The 23203-nt window shown below is 29.8% G+C and overlaps 3 protein-coding genes and 1 long non-coding RNA gene across 8 annotated transcripts; 1 reads left to right on the top strand and 3 right to left on the bottom strand.

The window, feature by feature from the left end:
• Positions 1–10: 10 nt before the first annotated feature.
• On the bottom strand, positions 11–1455 carry LOC145202565 (gamma-glutamyl hydrolase-like). The gene is made up of 2 exons (XM_080075545.2): positions 664–1455; positions 11–551 (listed from the first exon to the last, which is right to left on the bottom strand). Exons 1-2 carry the CDS (start codon positions 1352–1354, stop codon positions 247–249), a joined length of 996 nt encoding a protein of 331 aa, XP_079931671.2. The 5' UTR covers positions 1355–1455; the 3' UTR covers positions 11–246.
• A 1706-nt stretch (positions 1456–3161) lies between these two features.
• On the bottom strand, positions 3162–14505 carry LOC145200457 (uncharacterized). 5 transcript variants are annotated; one of them, XR_016450791.1, is made up of 6 exons: positions 12375–12907; positions 11545–11784; positions 6984–8291; positions 6675–6725; positions 4840–4866; positions 3162–3745 (listed from the first exon to the last, which is right to left on the bottom strand). XR_016450791.1 is itself a non-coding variant. In XM_090082130.1 (6 exons), exons 2-6 carry the CDS (start codon positions 12619–12621, stop codon positions 3183–3185), a joined length of 2385 nt encoding a protein of 794 aa, XP_089938256.1. In that variant the 5' UTR covers positions 12622–12659; positions 14285–14505; the 3' UTR covers positions 3162–3182. The 5 variants fall into 5 exon arrangements, 2 of the variants coding, with proteins under 2 accessions (XP_089938256.1, XP_089938257.1); XR_016450792.1 differs by lacking the exon at positions 6675–6725 and having other exon boundaries at positions 6984–7395; positions 7980–8291; positions 12375–12891; XM_090082130.1 differs by lacking the exon at positions 6675–6725 and adding an exon at positions 14285–14505 and having other exon boundaries at positions 12375–12659.
• LOC149891233 (uncharacterized) lies at positions 12811–20806 on the top strand. Its single transcript, XR_016450794.1, has 3 exons — positions 12811–12939; positions 13185–13258; positions 20316–20806. It is a non-coding gene; the product is annotated as an uncharacterized LOC149891233 (long non-coding RNA).
• On the bottom strand, positions 18304–19947 carry LOC145180511 (chloride intracellular channel protein 3-like). Its single transcript, XM_090083480.1, has 2 exons — positions 19729–19947; positions 18304–19306 (listed from the first exon to the last, which is right to left on the bottom strand). Exons 1-2 carry the CDS (start codon positions 19885–19887, stop codon positions 18635–18637), a joined length of 831 nt encoding a protein of 276 aa, XP_089939606.1. The 5' UTR covers positions 19888–19947; the 3' UTR covers positions 18304–18634.
• Positions 20807–23203: the final 2397 nt, after the last annotated feature.

The raw sequence follows: 23203 nt of genomic DNA, 5'->3' as shown, positions 1-23203 counted from the left end.
CATCACGTGGTTTTTAAACTGTAAAACACTTATATTTATTATCATAATTATATTTATACTAAAGATAAGTTTAAAACAAACTTTTTACTCTTTGCCGTATAAAAAATTGATGATAAAGATGATGATGATCATCATCATGACGAAAATATGATCATCATCATCATGATTACCATTATGATCATCATGAAGAAAAAGGTGAGGGGATGCAAAGAGTTACGATGATGACGAAGGTTTTGACGATGGATACTACTTAGGGTATTTATTATGTAATTTCTTTTTTAATGCACTTTCGTCTCTGAATAAATATATTTGTTCAAACTTTGTCAAACCACCAGACCAGATAACTTGATAATGAAATACTAAATGTCTTTGTAAATCGCTCGTAGATGCAAACTGGTTTTTGTTTCTTCTTGCTTCGTTCACAAAAAAGTTTGCTAATGTTTGTGATGTTTGAATAGCAGTCGGTGAATGATTAATATTTTCACGTTCTGTCCATTCAAAGATATTTTTCTCTGGATGCCATTGCGTACCATAAAAAGGGTATCTGATTCCTTTTAAAAAATTTGAAAATACTTCAGTATTGTGTTTTCTTTTTTTAAATGAAATTTTTAAAGAAATATAAAAATATTTTTAAAAATAGTAGTTGTTTTAAAGAATATTTACCCTCAATAGAAGAAACAAATTCTTTTCCTTGTCTATCTAGATTGGTCGACAATATTCGAAACATCTTATTTATTTTTTCATTTGTTTTGTAAATGTTAGGACTGATTCCCATTTCGTGCATGTTTATAGTAATATTTTCAACTCCAAGATTTTTCATCAATTCTTTACTCATGCTTTTATACAACCGACTTCGAAACGCAAACTGAGTAAAGTTGACAGATATTGACAAATTCTCAGCATCGAATGGAGTAAGTAGCTTCTCTTCTGCCGTTAATTCATGTAGAACTTCAAATCCTAAACATATCCCAAACAATGGGTAGTAAACACCTTTGTCGTTAAAATCTTTTGCCACATTGAAAGCTATTTTTGCAGCTTTCCAATAGTTTGATTCGTTAAAAGGCGCGGCACCTCCTGGAAATAATACACCATTAACTTTCTTCATAACTTTTTTTATTCTTTTTTTATTCCAGGTTGTAACTATAGGTACAACTTGAGCGCCAGCCATTTCTAGAAACTTAACATACGAAGCAGCAATGTACGTAGTGTTGTATCCAAGTATAACTTCAAGTTCATTGTTTGTTTTTTGAGAAATTACACCAACAACTGGACGCAAATTTAATTCTATTGCTGTGGCATTAGAAACAGTAAACACCAAACAAAATGTGATGAACAGTCTGTTTATAATTGTCATTTTCTCGATTATTAACTTTCTCTAAGCAAACCGATTTCTTCAGAAGGACTACTTGTAAATATTCTATTTAACATTCAAAACAAGGAATGTTAGTTTTATACTCAAAGTGAGAAAAAACGCCAGGAATAGAATTTAAACTCATCGAATCGAATGAACTTCAAAAAAGTTCGAAAGAAAAATGTGTTTAGGGCACATTCAGCGAGAATTATTTGAAGCAGTGAAGATTTGAAAGAAAGAAAATAGGTAAATAAAAAATAAAATACCACAAGTATAGAAAAACAAGAAAAAACTGACATTAAGCCATTTGTATACAGACTTTTTTGTATTGTTTGCAGAATACGTCTGTACTCACTAGTATACTGAGGACAAATGTTTAAAATTATTTAACAAAATTAGCTAATTTACTAATTTTTAAAAAAAAATTAACTAATTTAGCCTTTTTCTTTCTAACATTTAAGATTAATAATAAATAGTTAAGATAATTAAAGCAATCAGCTAACCAATCCTATTACTTGAGAACAAACATTAAAAATTTGATTATTGAGAAGTGTAAAAAAAATCGACGAGTTAGAAAAATTGTATTTTTGAAACCAGCCAATAATAGAGAACTTAGTGGATTAAAATGTGGTAAATTCGGAGGCCAAATATTTTTTTTCTAACAAATATTATACAGTCTAAAAATTGTTAAATTCTTCTCGAATTTTTATTTGTACATAAAAACGGCGTATTGCAACAGACTGAAAATGAAATACTAACGAAAACTTTCATTAAATTCTTACACCATAGACCACCTAAGAAGCCTAAAAAAGCTACTAAGAAATATTGTCTGCATCTAGAAAGGCGACAGAGATTATAATAGTACACCAGTTTTTTCTGATAGTGAAAAAGAAAAACGTTCTTACAGGAAATGCTTCCGTATACTTTTCACAGCGGACATAAAAAATACTGCAAGGGTATATGTTTGTAACAACAAAGAGTCATTATGCCAGTGAATGGGAACAATATCCTAAAAGTAAAAGTTTTTGTATATTAATTGAGGTACTATTTATAATCTAGTTCTGACTATGAATAGCTAACATTACTATTGATGGACCATTAGCTGATTCATCGTAGGTTAATACACAACAATAACTTGGAAAAGTAATTTTTGTTATTCAGTTAGCAAATTAATGCTCATTGATAGTTTGTAGTTCCTAAGTTGTCATGTGGATAAAAAACTGACATTAAGCCATTTGTATACACACTTTTTTTGTATTGTTTGCAGAATACGTCTGAACTCACCAGTATACAGAGGACAAATGTTTAAAAATGTTTTTGACAAATGACAAATGTTTTTTGTAAATTCAAGTTCCTCTGATCTTAGATTTGCTTGCAGCAAATCTAAGTTTAGGGGAACTTGAATTTACAAAAAACATTTGTCATTTGCAAAAGGATCCAAGTAGATCTAGTAAGGTTAAGTGAAGCTAGTAGTAAAAGGTTAGTGGTCGATCATGCATATATATTATCTAAAGTGCTCAAGGGTGATCTAGTGAAAGTATCATCTCGAAACCGACGTAGGTAACTTGTTAAGGTAGTGGTGGACTTAATTAAATATTTGGGGTAAACTTCAGGTATAACTTCAGGAGAATACAGCACTGATGTCAGAATGTTACATGCCAACACGAATAGCATTCTGTTAAATTATGGGTGTTTTTATTTAGAGAAAAGGCATTTTTTATTTTCTGAAAATTTTATAAGATTCAAATCAGTCAGTCAAAAACAAATCTAAAATAAAAATGAAAAACTTTCGACGCTTTAAAAGTTACAATTAACAAATATTATATGTATTTCATGTAATACTTCTTGTAATACTGTAATTTTTCAACTCTTTGATGTTATGAAAATATATTCCATAGAACCTGATCTCCAGCCAGTTAAAGTTCGAACCATCGAGCCATTCACAAAGGACGTCGATGAAGTTCGTGTCTTTGTGAAGGAAAAGTTCAAATTGTTCAGCGAGTCGTATCCAAGGGAGGAAACCTTCGAATTCGTTCTTTGATACAAAAGTTTTACTAATGTCTATCTTCATATATTCAATCGTATTTTTTGGACTCCAACCATCGATCTTCAAAGGACAATAGAAGTAAACGTGACGCACGTTAGTCGAACATTTGATGAGTAAATTTTTCTCGTCCTCAGACAAAGTATTTTTATAAACAGATAAGCATCTCAACTTGATCCCTGCGTCGATGAGTTTGTCTATGAAAAATTTTTCATTTAAAACTTCCTGTTCAGTTTTTCTTTCACGTATCACAATCATCCACTCTCGTTCTTGAAGTGATCTTTTCAAATCCTTTGTTATCGACGCCTGCGCTTCAAAGAAACATTCGATGAACATTTTTTGATCTTCATCTGAATAAGAACAGAAATAACATATTAGCATTGTTTATTTGTAACACTAAGGAATATCTGTTTATCTTTAATGTAGAGAAAAAAAGATGGATTTCATAGTGCGTTTAAACTCTTCAACCTTTAACTAACAAATACTTCACGAAATGTTAAGATATTTGTTGAAACTTGCTATTTTCAAACTTATTGAACGTAAGAATTGTTGGTTTGAAGTTAAATACATGCCTTTAATCTAATAAGACCAAAATCATAACAGGCCAAAGGAAATACTAAACAAACTTTAATGTTAATATTTTTAGTAAGAAAACTTATGCAACTTTCAGCTTGCTCTTTGATTAAAAAAAAACTGCAGTGCCCTTATAACACCCATGAAAATAAAGAGTTTTACACAAATAACAAGGTAAATTAATGAGATCCACTTAACTAATTATGCAACCATTAATAATTATGTTATAACCACTGATACAACTACTGATCTCAAAATTAAATTCCTATCTTAAATCAGTTTTTGTATATCGCTTATTTAAACCTATATCTTCTTTACACAATTTTTCAAGAGACAATTGCATCACATAATGTGTAATGTTATCAGAAAATGATGTTAGCATTGGATGAAACAGGGTCAACTCAAAAACATTCAGACAGAAAATTCCGATAAAAAATATATTTGGCCAACAAATTAATTCACAAAAATTTGAGAGTGAAAAATTTATAGAAATAATTTTACAGACAAGTGTTTTAAAAAAACCTTAAAAGGAATTTTTTTTTTTAATATATATATATATATATATATATATATATATATATATATATATATATATATATATATATATATATATATATATATATATATATATTTTAGAGAAGTTTTTTTAAAATTTTTTCTAGAATCATTTAAATACCCACCAAACTTAGCTAAGTTGGACAACTTCAATTGCTAATTAATGATTTCTTATTAACCCATGTGAATAGTGAGTGAGTCGTCTTACCACAAAGCTCTTACAAAAAGAATTTTCACAGTTTTTACATTTTTTACACCATTTGATATAAAACGATTTCTATTAAGAAATCGAAATAGCAACAACAAAAGTACTTACAAACTGATATTCCTTTTGGAGTCTGATCTAAAAAAAGTTATTAAAGATATTTCAAAATCTTTTTAAAAATATTTTTTTATCAAAGACAAAAAGAAAATCTAAAAGCAGGAGAAAATGATAACTGCAAGCTGAAAAAAATTGCATACCAAAAAAAAAAGCTTTTACATTTAACCATTCTTATTTAACCATTGTTATTAAAGTATTTTTCTATTATTTCTTTTATTTTCAAAAAAAAAAAAAAGTTTATTATTGTTGTTTTCTGTATATATATAAATCATATAGGTATAGTTGTGCATCTTTTTAAAAAATATGAATCTTTGATCTCTTAATCATAAAGCTCAGAAATTTGCCTATAAAGAATCTTATTTTTAAATTCAGTAAATTAATTTTCATATAAATACATTTTTCTTTTAAATTTTGATATTCTTAATGAGGGATGGAACTGTTTATGAACTTTTGCACAGTTATGTTTTCAATAAAACTTGAACTTCTCTCTTTCATTACAAGTTATAATTTTTTTGAGTAAATTATACTATGTGTTCACATTATAGGAACATTTGTTAAAAATGTTATTCATTTTCTGTAAAAAGTCAAAAAGTTATAACAAAAAAACTTAAAAAATTTAGCTGTTTATAAAATCTTGCACACCGTTGTATACATACACACACACACACATACATACATACATACATACATACATACATACATACATACATACATACATACATACATACATACATACATACATACATACATACATACATACATACATACATACATACACACATACATACATACACACATACATACATACATACACACATACATACATCCATACATACATACATACATACATACATACATACATACATACATACATACATACATACATACATACATACATACATACATACATACATACATACATACATACATGTGATTTTTTTATATAAATGACTTCGTATATCATAAATGGATGAACTTTTAAACAAAAACACTAAAAAAGACCTAAATTCCTCTAAATTTTTAAAAAAGGTCACTCTAAAAACTTTTTTATTTGAAGTCAAGTGAGAGAAAAATCACTCTTCATATTTGTTTACATTAGTTCAGTAGCAATACATGTTTCACAAGATAAGTTACACTGAAATACAAAAGAACAAGAATATCTACATCCAGTAATTTGATGAAATTTTAGCAGTTATAGAAAAAACAGAAAGTGAGTCTTCAGAAAGATCACCACTTGAAGAAAAATAGAGAATGCCACTTTAAATGAAATTCAATTTCAATCAAATCAGTTTCTTGTAGTAGAAATCATAAGTAAGTCAAGAATAATAGAAATATCTAAGAAAGTTAAAAAATTATGGAGCAATAAACTGAACTTTCAATGTGTAATATTAAGTAATACAAACAAAACTTAACACAATTCTGAAGCCTTATGATGAAAGTGCCAGAAAACTTGTGAAAAAGTATGAGAAATTGAATTCACAATTTGTCAATCAAACAGAAGAAATATTTGATAAACTAGGTTGGGAAAATGAAAGCTTATATCATTAACATGGAGGTACGATTCTTTAAGAAAAAAGGGCACTTTCTGTTGATTTACTTACAGAAAAACCCTAACATAACCTATCCATACATTTATTCTTACACCTACAACAAAGAAGACTTCAATTTTCAGATTAATTTTACATGACTAGGAAGACTATTGGTTTACTAATCAGGCTGCACCTGATCAATATACCAATAAAAAATGGATTCAAAAACTTGTCAGGAAGAATGAAAACTTAGAAAAAAAGCATTAAACTCATTAGAGAATCACTGGAAACAGAACCCACCCACACTAAACATACCAAGAAGTAATCAAGTGATGCAAGAACTGATAGTGCCTGCAGTAATAAAGACAAACTGTAACATCTATATTTTCTGAACCATAAGCAAAGATATACAAGTAATAGAACATTAGAATCAGTGACCTTTTGATTTTAGGCAAAAGCTGATTGAATTAAGACAGGAATAGAGGTTGTAAAAAGTTGTAACCTTAACATATAAAACATTTGCCTTGTAGAAACAAAGCTCAAATTTAATTTTTTCATTTGAAAACCCAAATCAGATAACATTTAAACAAATTAACAAATTTTGCTCACCACAGATTTCTCTGAGCCATGATTTCTCTTTATGGATAGGTTCCTGTAACTGGGTGATCAAACTTACAAAACTTTGCTCATTGCCATAAAATAATCCACATGTAACAGGTAAACAAGCATATAACTTTTCATGTTTGAATGCTTTTTGAGGATTTTCATAAAGATATAAATGAACAGAAGCACAGAACCTCATTAAGAAGTGTTGAACAAAGTGATATTGATGACTGACATTAGACTTTACAATTAAACCAAATGGTTCAAAGCCATTATCATCAAGAACTGTGTTTAATTCAGCTTTGGAAACTATCACCTTTTTTTCATTTAACAAATTATAAGCAAGTTTACAAACTTTCAAAATATGCTCCTTGTTCATTTGCACAGATAGATTTACTTCAGTCATTTTACTGTTTTTCTGCACAAAGTAAAAAAATATTAATGTTAATAATTCAGTTATAGTCTTCAAAGAACAAATACAAATAGTTGAGCAAACAGCTTTTACATAAAATGGAACAGACAGTAAGGCCTTAGCAACGGAAGCTGATGTATAAAGTTTTAACAAGTCAGTTTTCAGATTTTCATTAAACAAGCAGCTTCTGAAATAATTTCTTATTCCAAAGTTGCTTAAGCCCATGATTTGTATATGTAAAATATCTTTCCATTTTCTGTATAAATTCCGGTATCTATTTATGGCTTCAACTCTTCCTCCAACAACACAATTTCCATTTCTGACATCCATTAAACTCATTAATGTAGTTATTATGGGAAGGTTAGTAGAACCTCCAGATATATGTTTATATAATTGATCCAGATGAATAAAATCATCCAAACCATCTATAACAAACATTACGGTCATTTGCGAAGACATTATATTTTGTTTGTTTAAAACCTTTTTGTAAAACTTATTGATAAGTTCTTTTGTACTTGAAATGTTACAAAACTCATTCAGCTTTTTGAACTCAAAAAAAAAAACAAAATCTATATTTTTCCAAAGTAAACCTTTTGCCCAAAAACATAGGCACTTTTGAAGAAACCATGTTTTCCCAATACCACCAATGCCAGAAAGCAAAAGTAGTTGTGGCTGTTTTGAAAACACTTCACTAAAACTTGCTGGCTTATAAATGTTGAGCTTTTCAAGAAAGTAATCCCATTCATTGCAATTCTTATCAAAAGTATCTTTTGCTGCATCCATCAAAGTCAACTCAATGCTCTTTTTTACAACATCAAAATCAGTGTTTATCTGATTCTTTTCAAACTGTTGTTCATAACCATAAGAGCTAACATAAAATGCTTTGAGTAGGTCACTTGCATCTAAAGAACAAAATAAATATTTTACCACTGACAAATAAATATTTTCCCATTGAATCTCTAATAAAAAATATAAAATTGCCACAAAACAATGATATTTGTGCCAAATAATGGAGTGCATCATATTATCTTACAATTCAAGTAGTCATTGATCTTCAAAAAGTAGACACAAAAAGAAAAGAGAAGCATTATATACTATAATTTAGGTAAAAAAAACACACATTCACAACTGAAACTTATTTTCTATCTTTAACTTACTTATAAATACTGTAGTGTTGATGTCAGATAACAGGCAGCATTTTAACACATACTTCAACACACTATGAGTCTACATAAATTTTTTAAATTGATAGTCAGGAATAAGGGTTAAATTTATAAAACTAACTCAACCAATTTTATTAGTTTTAAAAATTATTAGATATTTAAATTTGTTCAACTATATTTCATTGATTGTACATAACTATGTTTATGGATATATTAGTGATGTATCTCCTAAGTATCTCCTGTATTTTTGTCTAAAAAAAAAAAAAAAAAAAAAAAAAAGTAAATGAACAGTTTATATTGTACTGATTTGTTAAATTATGAGTTCTGTGCTTTTTTAGAAGCATGAACACTTCATAAGAAATACTATAATCACAACATTTGTTTAATAAGAGATCAATGTGAGATTATTACTAATAAGTGACTTCCTTTTGACCAACATTGATGGCTAAAAAATATGTATATTGAACACTTTCCATCATACAAGTTATTGTATGATGGAAATGAAAAGAAGTTTTACTTAGCAGAAAGTAAATTGCAAGACATCCAAAAGTTTAACTGGTTTGTGTATATCCAGCACACAAACAAGTTATACCCTTGGATGCCTTGATCAACATCCAGTTATGGTTTCCTTGTAAAAACACAGTTAACATTTTAGTGATCTAGGGACAACAACATTATAATGATGATACTGATGTAAATGATTTGATTGAAGGGTCTGATCATTATATTTCAACCAATTTCAAGAATACTTTGTGGGGTACCATCTCTGATTTTCCTGATTTTTACATATCATTATCTACACAATGTAAATAGGTTAAATGTGTAATTTCAGAGTTCCAAGTGCAATGGTTTAGAAATTGTAGCCTTACAAACACTCTCAGGTTGCCCCCCTTGGTTCCTCGAATGGTAAAAACAGACAACTTTAAGGCCTTATAACTTTTTTCTAACTTTCAACAAGTGGCTCATTTTTTCTAGAACTATTTTCTAGATATTTCTGTCTTAAAAATAGTGATTTTCATTAGCTTGTGTCATGTTAGAAAAAAACTACAGCCTCCTCAACTTTGGAAAAATTCTGAAAAATCCTGAAAAAAGGCAAAATGAAGTTAACCGTAGTATTTTTCTATTCATCAATAAGTCCTTACATGTTAGTTTTCTGATTAGCTACAATTGTCTGCAACAAATGGGCAAAATATAAGCAGCTTGTTACATTTTAGAAATCAGTTTTATCTAAAAATATATAGTCCACTTGACTAAAAAGTCCCATTTTCAGCCATTTGGGGATAGCTCGTAAATTTTTCTAACACTTTGAATTGATCTGATATTAACAGCAAATAAGGCCATTAGATCTAACTTTATAAAAATGTAAACATTACAAACTTGTCATGTTCACAACAAAAATGGCAGCATTTTTTAATAACCCTATTTTTCAATTATCAGGGTTGAATAGCGTTATTAGAAACCAGTGCCCCTCCAACCTGCATCCTGGCCCATATGAGAGATATAACCTATTGTAAGTCATTTCTTAAAAAAAAAAGATTACAACAAAAATGGCAGCATTTTTTAATAACCCTATTTTTCAATTATCAGGGTTGAATAGCGTTATTAGAAACCAGTGCCCCTCCAACCTGCATCCTGGCCCATATGAGAGATATAACCTATTGTAAGTCATTTCTTAAAAAAAAAAGATATGGTTGGTTACTTTCTCCCTGATCTGGACTTTATACTGGATAGGAGCACAACTAAAGGGGTAATAACTATATAGAGCCTGCATTATTGTTCAAAGGTGATACTCAAAAAAAATTTAGTTGTGAACATGACAAGTTTGTAATGTTTACATTTTTATAAAGTTAGATCTAATGGCCTTATTTGCTGTTAATATCAGATCAATTCAAAGTGTTAGAAAAATTTACGAGCTATCCCCAAATGGCTGAAAATGGGACTTTTTAGTCAAGTGGACTATATATTTTTAGATAAAACTGATTTCTAAAATGTAACAAGCTGCTTATATTTTGCCCATTTGTTGCAGACAATTGTAGCTAATCAGAAAACTAACATGTAAGGACTTATTGATGAATAGAAAAATACTACGGTTAACTTCATTTTGCCTTTTTTCAGGATTTTTCAGAATTTTTCCAAAGTTGAGGAGGCTGTAGTTTTTTTCTAACATGACACAAGCTAATGAAAATCACTATTTTTAAGACAGAAATATCTAGAAAATAGTTCTAGAAAAAATGAGCCACTTGTTGAAAGTTAGAAAAAAGTTATAAGGCCTTAAAGTTGTCTGTTTTTACCATTCGAGGAACCAAGGGGGGCAACCTGAGAGTGTTTGTAAGGCTACAATTTCTAAACCATTGCACTTGGAACTCTGAAATTACACATTTAACCTATTTACATTGTGTAGATAATGATATGTAAAAATCAGGAAAATCAGAGATGGTACCCCACAAAGTATTCTTGAAATTGGTTGAAATATAATGATTTGACCCTGAAGATAGTGTGGCAATCATGATAATTGAGTCTGGAGCAATCAACTCTTGCATCATTCTCATCAGTGCTGATAATGAAGAAAAAAACAGAATCCACAACTAAGTTTGATTGAGACTTAATTTAGATGAACTTATAAAATTAACAATGCCTATAGTTTTTATAAATGTATTACATATATACAAAAAAACTTATTAGTATACAAGTAATAAAATATTACATTCTCACACAATTTAGATTACAGATTTTGTAGAACAAATCTTCATTACATAAATTACTAATACATGACAAAATTACTATGTACATAAGTACATGAATTTCTGTACATTACATTACATAAGCACATAAACTATTGTACTCAGTTTTTGTACCAATATCTATTGCTAAAGCTATGTACAAAGTTTAATATGCTTAAACAAATATGCTAATAAGTTAAAGAAAAAGAAAGAACTAATGATAATTAAAGCAGAAATAAAAAAAAAAGGTAAAATAATGGCTGATTACTTACCAAATAAATTCAAAACATCCCTCCTCTCCATTACATTTAGAGCCTTTTTAATTAAAGTTATATAGCTAGATGGATGCCATTTAACAAGCTCTCGTAGAAAAAATTCCATTTTAAGTTGGTCACTTAGATCATGAAGGTCAATATAGCCAATAATATCATCATTTAAACCAGTGCTCTTTGCAAACAATTTCCATTTTGATGATATGTTGACTAATACATTTTTCAGTCTGTAATTAATTTCTAAAGGCAACTTAACAAATAAAAATTATGAATAATCACTTATTAAACAAATTAATTTTAAAAAATTTTTAAGGTTTTTTTTTTAGATACAGCTATAACATTGTTGGAGTCTATGAACTCCTCATTAAAAAATTTACAATAGTGAGTACTTTTGTAGAAATAGTTTAATTATTCAGTTGAATATTTGTTTATTAATTTATTGATAATAATTTTAAACAAATTTAAACAAACTATTTAGCCCTACTTTTCATTGCTTTTCAATTTTCAATTTATTCTTTGACTGTTAAAACTAAAACAACTAAGTAATGTTACAGTAGATCTATACATACACATGTATTGTTGAACTTGTTGCATGCATTGTAAAGATTAGCATACAAATATTAAATGCTTGAGGTATGCACACTTAATAAACTTAATAAGCTTGAAATATACACAGACATAGAAAAAGAAAAAACTTATACAAAACTTTAATGCCTTAGTTATATACAATCTTTAATAAGCTTAGAAAAACACTCAGATAAGTGAGATAAAGAGAATTTATGATTAGTCCAGAAATGTAAAAAAATAGTAAAATAGTACTAAATGCTTACGAAATGATTTTAATTCTTCTAAAACATCTAGCTTCTCCATTATACTCAAAGAGTTTTCAATTAGATCCAAGAAACATGATGGATGCCATATAACAAGCTCTCGTAGAATAAATTCCATTTTAAGTTGATCACTTAGATCATGAAGATCAATATAGCCAATAATATGAGCATTTAAACCAGTGTTTTGTGCAAATACTTTCCATTCTGATGATAGATTAAGTAATATATTTTTCAGCCTGTCATCCATCTTTTGATTGCAGTACCTAACTCCAAGTAAATACTAAACTAAATGTAAAAACTACAACAATAAATCTAACAACATAAGTTGTTTATCACATATCAAAATTAAAATGTTTAATAATTTATGAGTCATTCTATGTCAATACTCATATTGTTTATTAATAAGATACTGAACTTAATTCTTTAAATACTTAAATTGAATTAAAAACAATTTTAAAGAACTTTTCACTCAACTACTAAAAGTGTGTTAACACCATAAAACAATTTTGAGAACCATTGAAGAAAATTAAGTAATTAAACTACAGTCAAGTTAAACGATAACATGGTAAGCATAAAGATTAACATCATAAAATATGAGTGGAATCTAAAAATTAATTTATTTGCTGTTAAATCAAGCATTTACATGATATCTATATTTCTTTTTAAAAAAACTATAATAAAAACTCATTCCAGTCTGAAAAAAAGTTTTATTGCTATTTTATTGTTTTATCTTATTTTATAATACATAAATTACTCAAATGTAGATTATTATTCCTTAAATCTGTTTTTACCATTTTTTTGCCACCATAGAAACTAGGCAACATACGGTGGCAGACTTTACAGCTTTATCAAGTAAATGAATGTGCTTCATTAAAGAGAGTACAGTTAAGTTTGTTTAAATGTCAATATGTGCTTTGAAATATTTTGTAAAACTGAAAAGTTATCACTTAGCTTTGATATTAAGGGTAAACATCGTTGTTGTTTTTTTAAGATAACTTTTCCAAAGTATATTGTTTGCAATCATAGAGAATACCTGATGTTTTCATTTTTTTATTCTGAAAACTGATGTGTCATTTTTGAAAATAAAAGATATCTTCAGAATAAAAAATTGGTACTTTTATGTAATATGTTAATTCGTTTCTTATAAATGTTGGTAACAGTACATTTCTATATGTAATAAAATGCAGTTACTTAGAAAAAAGCACCTATTCATAAGATGGGGCGGGATGGGGCGGGATGGGGCGGGATGGGGCGGGATGGGGCGGGATGGGGCGGGATGGGGCGGGATGGGGCGGGATGTCATCCCGTCACCTTTTCTAAAACTGCAGCCACCCCATTTTTAGGAGTTGAAATGAGACGGGATGTGATGGGATACCATTCTTTTTAAAAAAAAAGCAAATTGTATCATTTACTTTTTTTGAATATTTGAAATGTAAGAAAAACTAGTTCATATAAAACAATCCTATGTTTGATATCTTCCTTTGAAATAATTTTAAAGGTATAATGTTTCTGCTGTTATTATTGCTATTTGTGTGGATGCCGATAATGAGTTAGTTACGCTATTACTATAATTCCGATAGAACTTTTTTAAAATCCTTATATATACATTTTATTTAGCACAATTTTCAGTGTGAATAAATGTGGGATTCAGGTTCTAATTATAAAACTTCTTATTTTAAATTTTCGGCTCAAAACTTTCCATTCGGATAAAATTAGCAATAACTCGAGAAGTATTTAACCAATTAATTCCAATTTTTTTTATAATGGTGTTCTGTATACATATATTTACCTAATACTATCAGTTTATATGTTTCACTAATACTATCAGTTTATCAGTCCAAAACGAGTAAACAGTTGAATAATCGGAAAAAACGTTTTGGAAAATTTTCTTCAAAATCTAACCTACTTACATTCAAAATTTGCAAAATTGTCAAAAGTCGCTAAATCTTCAGTTGGAGACATTGAGGAGATACAAGGAGACTCAAACTATCGAAAGAAAAAGAGGCGGCGGAAGGAAGAAATGTTTTTTTAACAAAAATAAAGTGAATTCAATCATCCTGTCATTTACAAAAAATCCATGCCAATCCTAAGAGATCTTGCCAAAAAGTTCGAGTACAAGTCGCTTGATTACCAAAAAAGCACTCAAGAGCAAGGGTTTGAAGACTTACATAAAGAAAAAAACTCCGAAACGACCAAGTGATGGAGAATTAAAAGCGATTTGTCTCGCAAGGAAGCGTAAAACTTTTCAACTGAGAAAATTTATGTATTATTAAGGACATTTGGCAACAATTCACTACTCCAAGAAGACAAAGGAGTGGTACAATCAAAATGGCATCGAAATCGTCCGAAAGATGTGAATCCTTCGAACTGCCCTGAGCAACGCGTTATCGAGAGTTACTGGGCACTTAAAAAAAGAACCTTGTTGAAAAGCAATAACTCAGCGAAAGGTGACGAAGAATTTTAGCAAAAACGAATAGCAGTATCAAAAAAGGTCACTGAAAGCAAGATCCAGGCCATGATGACACCTACTTCCAAAAAAATTCAATCACTTTCTAAGTGAAATTGCTTTCTTAATATCAATTAAGCAATTTCTTCACTAATTCTGTAATGAAAACACCCTCTGGTAATTATGACAATTTAAGATTTTGGTAGATCTTTTAAACACAGTTTTACATTCGAGGAAATTTTCATTTGACAACTTTGGGAAACTTGGGATTGATGGTGGAAATGGTTCTTTAACTTTTTTAAATTTAACTCGAGGTTGTAAGACTCAAAGATTATTCAAAAATACAGATGTCAAACTTAAATAATAGCTGCTAAACAAAAAACTTTAAAAAGACTGGGGTTTTGAGAACCTTGGGTTTTAAGTGGCAATCTCATATGTTGATCATAACTGGATCTAATAACACCTTAATCCTTAAATCATATCTCCAATTGAATTACATGGAAAGATGCCACTGTTTTTCGTTGATATGGGTTTAAAGATTAATCAACATGTGTATCTAAATGTTTTGAAAAGTCAACTTCTTCCTTGAGCTAGTTCTCATTTTGGAACACGCATGTGGACATTTCAAAATGATGGCACACCCGTTCATAAGTCTCGAATAGGGCAGACTTAGTGTCAGCAAAACCTGTCAGAATTTTTTAAGTTCTCTGAGTTGCCACCAAGTTCCCCGGATTTAAATCCTCTTGATTATCCTATCTGGTTTGTTCTCGAAGCTAAAGCTGTTTAAAACCGCACAAAAATGTCAAATCCTTAAAGAAATCTCTTTTTAGAGCATGGAAAGAGCTCTACGAAGTCTATTTGCTCGCCACGGTCAAAGCATTCTCCAAACGTCTTAAAGCCAGTATTAATACCGGTGGTTCACACTTTTTAGTTTAATTTTTATTTGTATTTGGTAACCAATAAATTTTGCTAATTAAATAAACTTTTGTCAGTATCATAACATATTTTGGCTTTACAAGAATTATATTGAGTTGCTATAATTCTGGACCATCCTATATTATATTAATTAAATAACTTTCTATAATTTAGATCTTAATCTAAGTTGTGAATACTAACTTTCAGGAGAGGGAAATGCCCCAATCTCTGATTAAGCTATTGAAAATAAATTAGTTTCCGAAAAATTCTTTCTTTGTGGTTTCATTAAAGCAAAACGATTTTTTAGAACTGATTCAAAACCAGTTTTCTTAGCGAGACCACGCTTAATGATAGTACTACCAATACAAATGTCTTTTATTTGCCATTTTGGATCGCAATTAACTAATATTCAGTTTCATTGCGAGTATTTTACTCTTTAAATCCGGGAAATTTAATTTCGGGATACACAAGATTACTATGTGTAACTGAAGACTTTTTGTTTATTAGACCAATATTTAGAAGCTTATCAAAAAATATATTCTTTCAAAGATGTATAAAAACGAGGATGAAGTCTCAAATGAGCTTTTCCCTATTAGCTGATCATAGAAAAAAAAGTAAAGAAACGGAAGTTTCGCATTTACTTAACTCTGAAGGTGACCAATAGCAATGAAGATCGTTCTTTTTATAACGACATTAATAAAAAATAGACTTTCTCTAATATGATAAATGAACATCTTCATGATCTTTCAGTAATGAGAATTGAGTATATTTTGATATTTTACACCAACTTGCTTGTGAAAGTATAATTACTAAATTTAACAGAGTTAAAACTTAAAATGGTATTTTAAAATGAAAGAAAATGTCTTCAACTAATAAAAGTTTTATTGTTTAAAAAGAAATTCCTTTATCTTTTTCTAAAAAAAAATTCATTTGCAATCACTTTCCATTAAAGCTAGGAATTCCTACAATCTATCTTGTCCAAGGTCCCCATAACTTTAAATCCACTCTCTCTCTTGCAATGCAAGCTAGAGCTTGATGGCTCTACAGGGCAATCCAGGGCCGTGGAAAAGCCGAGTAACCCAAAAGAAAACTGATGTGAGTTTGTTGTCATCTTTTCAAGTAATCGATATTACGATGTGAATGACAATTCAAATTGTGTAGAATTGAAAAAATGTAAGATATTTTAAATGAAAGGGAGAATCATGCTGAAGAGCGCATTTGATTTTCACAAAACATATTAGCTTAGTGAATAAAATCAGAAGTTGTTGCTATTTATCATTTTGAAATATTAATTGTTGGGAAAGAAAAAAATTATGCAATTGCGTCATACGCTTCATTTTATTTTTTACGCAATTGTTTCAAATATTCTTTTCTTTTTTGTTGAATATCCATTCATTTTGAAACAATGAATTGGGAAGAAAGTTGCCTCTGAATAAATGTACTGATTTTTGAGTTTATTTTATTTTTTTTGAACAATTTGGGAGAGAGGTTAAAGATAGGGACCTGAAAGAAGACATCGCTCTGATCCCAAAATCCTGTCCACAGCCTTGGAGCGGTCCATTATGCTAGCGTCTGACAGAGGGAAATGTTGGTTGAAGAAACTGTTGCCAAAACATTATGTAAGATATACATACTTTTTTGGCAACAGTTTCTTCAGCCATATCAATTTTTTCAACCCTGTAAAAGCAATTTTACAAGGTGTTCAAGCTCTCTTCTAGGCTCCAAAAAATGACTTGCAATTATGCTTATTTGTGTTGTACATTTTTAGTTTGTAAATGTATAACTTTTATTAGATAAATTTGGTTAGGCATTAACAATCATAAAATTTGGTACTTCCAATTATAGCACCCTATGGGTTGGAATTACTATTCTGTATGTTAACAAGTTTGAAAAGCTAAGTATTACAGGCTTAGTATTAAAAATTCATATCGCGCTGATATAAATATCATGCAACTTAATCAAACTGAAAATTTTTCAGAATGAAGATTTATATAACTTAGCAACCGTACAAAACAAAATGTATGCAGTTCAGGTTCAATAAGCACATTTGGCTCATTGATGCAGTTCAATGATATCACAATAGAATCAATATCACTAGATCCACAGAAGTTAAATTAGTCTTGGTGATAAATTTGTCATTTTTGGTCTAAAAAAGTATTAGTTCTTTCCATAATAGGGCAGTTCCAGTGCACTGTGTGCTGCGTTCGATGGCTTCATTCATGGCCTTACTCAAGCACCTTTGTTCTTCTTTAAATAAAATTTTCGGTTTTCGATTCGGTTTTGGTTGATTCTTTAGGATCAATTTTAATCGGTATATTCGGATTTAAATTGTAATGTCAGAATATCTTTAAGTAGCAAGTTTTTCTTATTTTGTCCTCTCATGAATATATGCAGCTCCTTTATAATGAGCTCAGTTCCTTTGTAGTGAGCTCAACGCATTTGTAATGAAATTACACAGTGTACACTTATTTTTAAAAAAGATGTCTTTAAACTTATGGTTATGGTCTTGAACACCCAAAAACCCTTGATACATTGGCAATCAGGTTGGATAAATAGAAATCAGACAAATTTTTTATTTTAAATTTCATCAAGCTTTTTAATTTTTTTCTTTTTTCAGAAAGGAATAAAAATCTTTACAATAATAACTCCAACAAAAATGCATGTTGTTAAGAAACATTTAGTTTACTTAAACTTCTTAAGTACTGCTATGTAATAAAAATTAAAAACTATAATAAAATCAGAACACTATTTTACAGCTAAAAAACTCAAATAAATTTTATATTTCCAGTCTCAAAAAGACGGATTTAAATAAATATTTATACATAATAGATATTTATTTGTTGTCTGACACTAAAAAATTAAAGCTAAAAAAACTCAGATCAATAAAAAAAGTTCCTTTTTAATGCTTTACTGAGCGCAGCAATTGGACTTTTTTAGGATCACCAACATGTGCGCTCCACCCCTCAAGAATTTCAGAGCTTTCACAGCAAGTTTTTACAAAAACTTCATTTTCATTTGCCACCTTTAAGTAGTTTTGTAAATTGACCAGATTCCTTGGAATGCTAAAATTGTTAAAAAATTTTAGAGTGACCTGCATCTGGTGTAGCTTAGGTAGTAAAACACAATCTGACATAGTCATTTCAGTTCCAGCCAAATATGGACCTGGAATTTTTTTTGAAGAACCCAAATAAGCATCTAACTTCAGAAGCTCCTCATTTAATGAATCACGTAACCGTTCTTCTCCTGCAGGGTCTCTGTTTCGTATTAATGCAGAAAATTTCTGAAATATCTTTTCACCTGCTTTAGATGCACCATGGTCATCAGATAATAGAAGTGGAGGATCAGGGAAATTTTTTTCGATATGAGATTCTATTTCAATTATATCATCAATTACTTTTCCATTATGAACCAAGCATGGTAATTTAACACCTGCATAATATTTTACAAAGAACTCTGGTTTGCGGCGCAAATCAATTGTGGTAACATTAGCAGTAACACCTTTTAAAGCCAACACCATCATAAAACGATGACAATGAATACAATCTCCAAGACCTTTTCCATCTTTTGAAGCCTAATATTTTAAAAGCAATAATACACATATTTTTTTGGTTCTATTTATACACCTACTTTTATGATAATTCATAAGATTGCACAAAATTTCCTATTTTATATAATAAAAAAGCACCAATTACATTCAATATAGCTGGGTTTAGCTTGATGGTTAAAGAATCACCCAGTGCAGGTTACCTGTGATAAAATAACTTACCCTGCTATAATATACAACTAATGTGTAGCTATATATTGAATAATATGTAGCTACATATTGAAGCAGGGTAAAAGTGGACAAATCTTTGAACCATAAGTTTATTATTTTATCAGTGTTTATCTATGAAAATAGATAAATCGCAAAATAGGCAGGATATGGCGGGAAAAGAATTTTCTTATGCAGAATGTAAGTTATTTGAAAAGAAGAGCTATAAACCTTCCCCATACCTTTATAAAAAGTTCGAGCTCATAACCCACATCATCATTCATAGTGCTTTTTTGATAATGCAAGGATGAGTAGCGACTTACGTTCTTTGAATATAAGATTACCGGGTCTAAAAAGACAGCTTGATAGTTTAAAAATTTTGCATTTGCTTTATATTTCATTTAAAAAAATAGTTTGTTCAGACTTGCGCATGCGCATTACACATTAAATTGCAAGCTTTTGATTAATTTTTAAATACACGATTAAATACTGTCATGGATAATATTATTTTAGAAGCCGATTCACTGTGAAGCGAAAAAAAAAATTTTTTTAAATCAAAGTATAACTCTTTTGATCATAGAACCTCAAAACATGCTGCATAATCTAATTATTAGTTGAGGAATCCTATTACAGATAGAAAATTTAGCTTCAACTCTGACTACAAGACAATAGGGGCGGGATCCGGGATATTATATCCGAGGATTTGAAAATCCTCGGATATAATAACCCGGATATAAGAAAACTCCAAAGGTGAAACCTCGGATATAAGAAAACTCCAAAGGTGAAAAATCGTTCTGAGAATATAATTAACTTTTTTTAAAAATTATAGAGAGAGGGCGTCACCGCTCACAAAAGCTCCACTTCTCTGTCCTGAAATTGGAAAAGAACTTGCCAGAGGACGCGACAGATTTTCTTCTGGAATTATCTGTAATTCTGAAAGAATTATTTCCTATCAAGATGACAAGATCGTCATTTGACAACTCAGAGCTAAATAAACTTTTTATTTAATGGGAGAAGCTTTTTTTATTATCAAATATTTGCTATTGAATTGTCAAAATGATAAGACGATTCAATGTATTTTAAATAACGATACTTATCTTTTATACAATAGATAAAACAAATAGTAAAAAAAAAACACATTCTCAATTTTCTATTTTTCAATTCTCTTCGTATTCATAAACATCGAGTTTTGAGGATTTAACAAAAAAATATCAAATGGAAGAATTACCAAACTTTTCTAATTCTTCAATTACTTCATGTCCACATTCTTGAACTGCTGTTCATAAAGTGGCTTCTCTACAGCAAATTGATACCACCACCGATTCGATAGGTTTGCAAAGCCACAATTTCTTTCTCATAGAAACTTTGTACTATTGTGAAGTCAGTTATTAACTTTCTCATCGAAGCGCCATTTCGAGATTAAATATAATTCTTGAACTTCACCAAAAATTATTTGAATAATATTTCAATCATAGTTACTAGTGAACTTAACTTTTTCTTGCAGCTACGTATTAATTTTATTCCTTTTCCAAATTTCTCCTTCACCTACTTTTGTAATTTATTATTTTTCAAAGGACTTTTTAAAATACTGTCCACAACGGTTCGAACTTTGAAAATAATCGGTAGTATTTTGACATAAATTGTAAAGCAACCTTCCTCCTCTTCCTTCTTCTTCCGCTTCCCCTTCAATGCCATTTTCAATAACCAAATTGGTCGTTAAGTCATCAGTGTCATCATTTTTATCATATATTTCGATAATATTAAGCTTACTTGAACTTATGTTAAGCTTATTTGAATACTCAAATACAGTAATAATAGATGCTGACACAGATCATTAATGAGACATATTTGGTTGCTGCTGATAAAAATATAACTTTAAATAAAACTTAAAAAAGCAATATGCGCACTCGTTTTTTAATCCGTGAATAATCTCATATATGTTACGTAATTATAAAACGACAAGTGAAAAAAGAATTCGATTAGGGATTGCAATCCCGCACACTTTTCAATCCCGCGGGATCCGCGCGGAATTTTTTAATTTCTGTGCGGATCCCGCGGGATCCCGCGCGGGATTAGTAGGTTTCTTATGCACATTATAAAAGGCAAAATGACAATTGTATTTTTCTTTCAAGTATTTCAGAACAAATATACTCAACTTATTAAACTGATAAGATAAGGTAAATAAAGCCAAAAAACACAATTCATTTGTAAATCAATATAATTCTTAACATTTAATGAACAGAAAGATAAGCCAAAGTACATAGAACATCTTTTAGCTTTACGTAGAACGTCTATTAGCTTTATTTATTTTTTAAAATATCAAAATGAGAAAATCATTGTAAGAAATGCGCTCTTAAGAAACAGGCCCTACTTAAAGTATCATCACTTAATCTCCCCCTCAAAGGACTGCATATGTAACCAGCAGCTGAAAAAGCTCTCTTGGCCTCTAAGCTTGTTGGTGGTATGGTCATCAAGTAACTATGCGCTATATCTAGAAACTTGCCTCTTACTCCTTTACTTTCATAGGCAGACATTTCCTGCTTCAATAATTTATCAAAGTCTAAAGAATCTAAATTTGGTATCTCCTTTACATTTTCTGTCCAGCTTTTCTTGTCTTTCTGTATTTGATTTTCCAATTCTTTTTTCAGCGATAGAATTGTAAGAGCAAGTATTTGGGAATTGTTAATAGAATCTACAGCTTCTTTTTCTTCGAGTTCATTTTCTTCGTCTTCATTTCTTTTAATTGTATAAACTCTTTTCAATGTTTTTTTTATTTCTTGACGCATAACCGTTCTTTTTGGCATTGAAAAAGTGTCTTCATTTTTTTTTAATTTCTTGTTCATACTTTTTAGGATTTTGTAAGTAAACTAGTAGTCTATTTAAATTCTTATCACGACGTTGTGTAAACCTCTCACGAAGTGCTCAAAAGTGATGATTGCTTTTACAATTTATCTAGCATAAATTGAAAAGTTGTTTCCGCAGTGACAAGGTTCGATTCTCTCCTGCATAAAAGTTCGAGACAAGTTTTAGTGGTGCCAGGCAAATAATTAAGTCATGATTTGGGACCACTCTCAATCAACATCAATTAAGGCTTTTTCAATACACACTTTTAGTCTATGAAATCTTTCTAACATATCGAACATACTGTCTCACCTAGTTTTACAATCAAGAATCAACTGAAGCTTTTTCCCGTGTTCTTGTAGGATATACTTCTGTAAATATGTATCATTTTTGACAGGAGAGTTTTTAAATATTTTTACACCCTTTCTCACTTTTTTCATGAGATCTTTGTAATTGCTAACCAATTCAGCAGATAGTCCGTCCAAAATCATTGTCAAACCATATTCTTTATTTATAACTTCATCATCCTCAGTGTTACCATACTCATCTTCTTCTTCACAATTTTCATATGTAGTAATCAATTCTTCGACTTCTCCGCTGTTTTTCTTGTATAAGATATCAATAACTGCAAGTTGTATTCCAAGAGCATAGCAGAGTTGTTGATAGCAAGACATCATTTTACCGACTTTCACCATCACACTTGCTCCATCAGTGGTCATGGCGATAATGTCTTTTTGGAGGTCAATATCGAAGCTATTTAGCCTTTCTGCAACTGACTTGACCCAATATTCTGCATTACACGATCCATGGATTCGAATCAATCCAAGATAAAAGTGTTTCGCCTCCATATGTACATTTAAGTTTAAGTATCTCTGA

The sequence above is a fragment of the Hydra viridissima genome, unplaced genomic scaffold (genome assembly GCF_058129835.1).
Source record: "Hydra viridissima isolate aposymbiotic clone 2 unplaced genomic scaffold, HvirCarnegie_v1 scaffold_3, whole genome shotgun sequence".
Lineage (NCBI taxonomy): Eukaryota > Metazoa > Cnidaria > Hydrozoa > Anthoathecata > Hydridae > Hydra > Hydra viridissima.
This window is presented reverse-complemented; position numbering and strand designations above follow the sequence as displayed.

Excerpts from the sequence above, each read along its gene's own strand:
- LOC145202565 (XM_080075545.2), bottom strand. The coding sequence starts at position 1,354 with ATGACAATTATAAACAGACTGTTCATCACATTTTGTTTGGTGTTTACT. Across the intron at positions 552-663 it reads ATTTGTTTCTTCTATTGAGG|GAATCAGATACCCTTTTTAT; the intron begins GTAAATATTCTT and ends ATTTTTTAAAAG.
- LOC145200457 (XM_090082130.1), bottom strand. The coding sequence starts at position 12,621 with ATGGATGACAGGCTGAAAAATATATTACTTAATCTATCATCAGAATGG. Across the intron at positions 8,292-11,544 it reads GGATGTTTTGAATTTATTTG|ATGCAAGTGACCTACTCAAA; the intron begins GTAAGTAATCAG and ends TTTGTTCTTTAG. Across the intron at positions 4,867-6,983 it reads ATGGCTCAGAGAAATCTGTG|ATCAGACTCCAAAAGGAATA; the intron begins GTGAGCAAAATT and ends AACTTTTTTTAG.
- LOC145180511 (XM_090083480.1), bottom strand. The coding sequence starts at position 19,887 with ATGAAATATAAAGCAAATGCAAAATTTTTAAACTATCAAGCTGTCTTT. Across the intron at positions 19,307-19,728 it reads AGCTCGAACTTTTTATAAAG|GCTTCAAAAGATGGAAAAGG; the intron begins GTATGGGGAAGG and ends TTAAAATATTAG.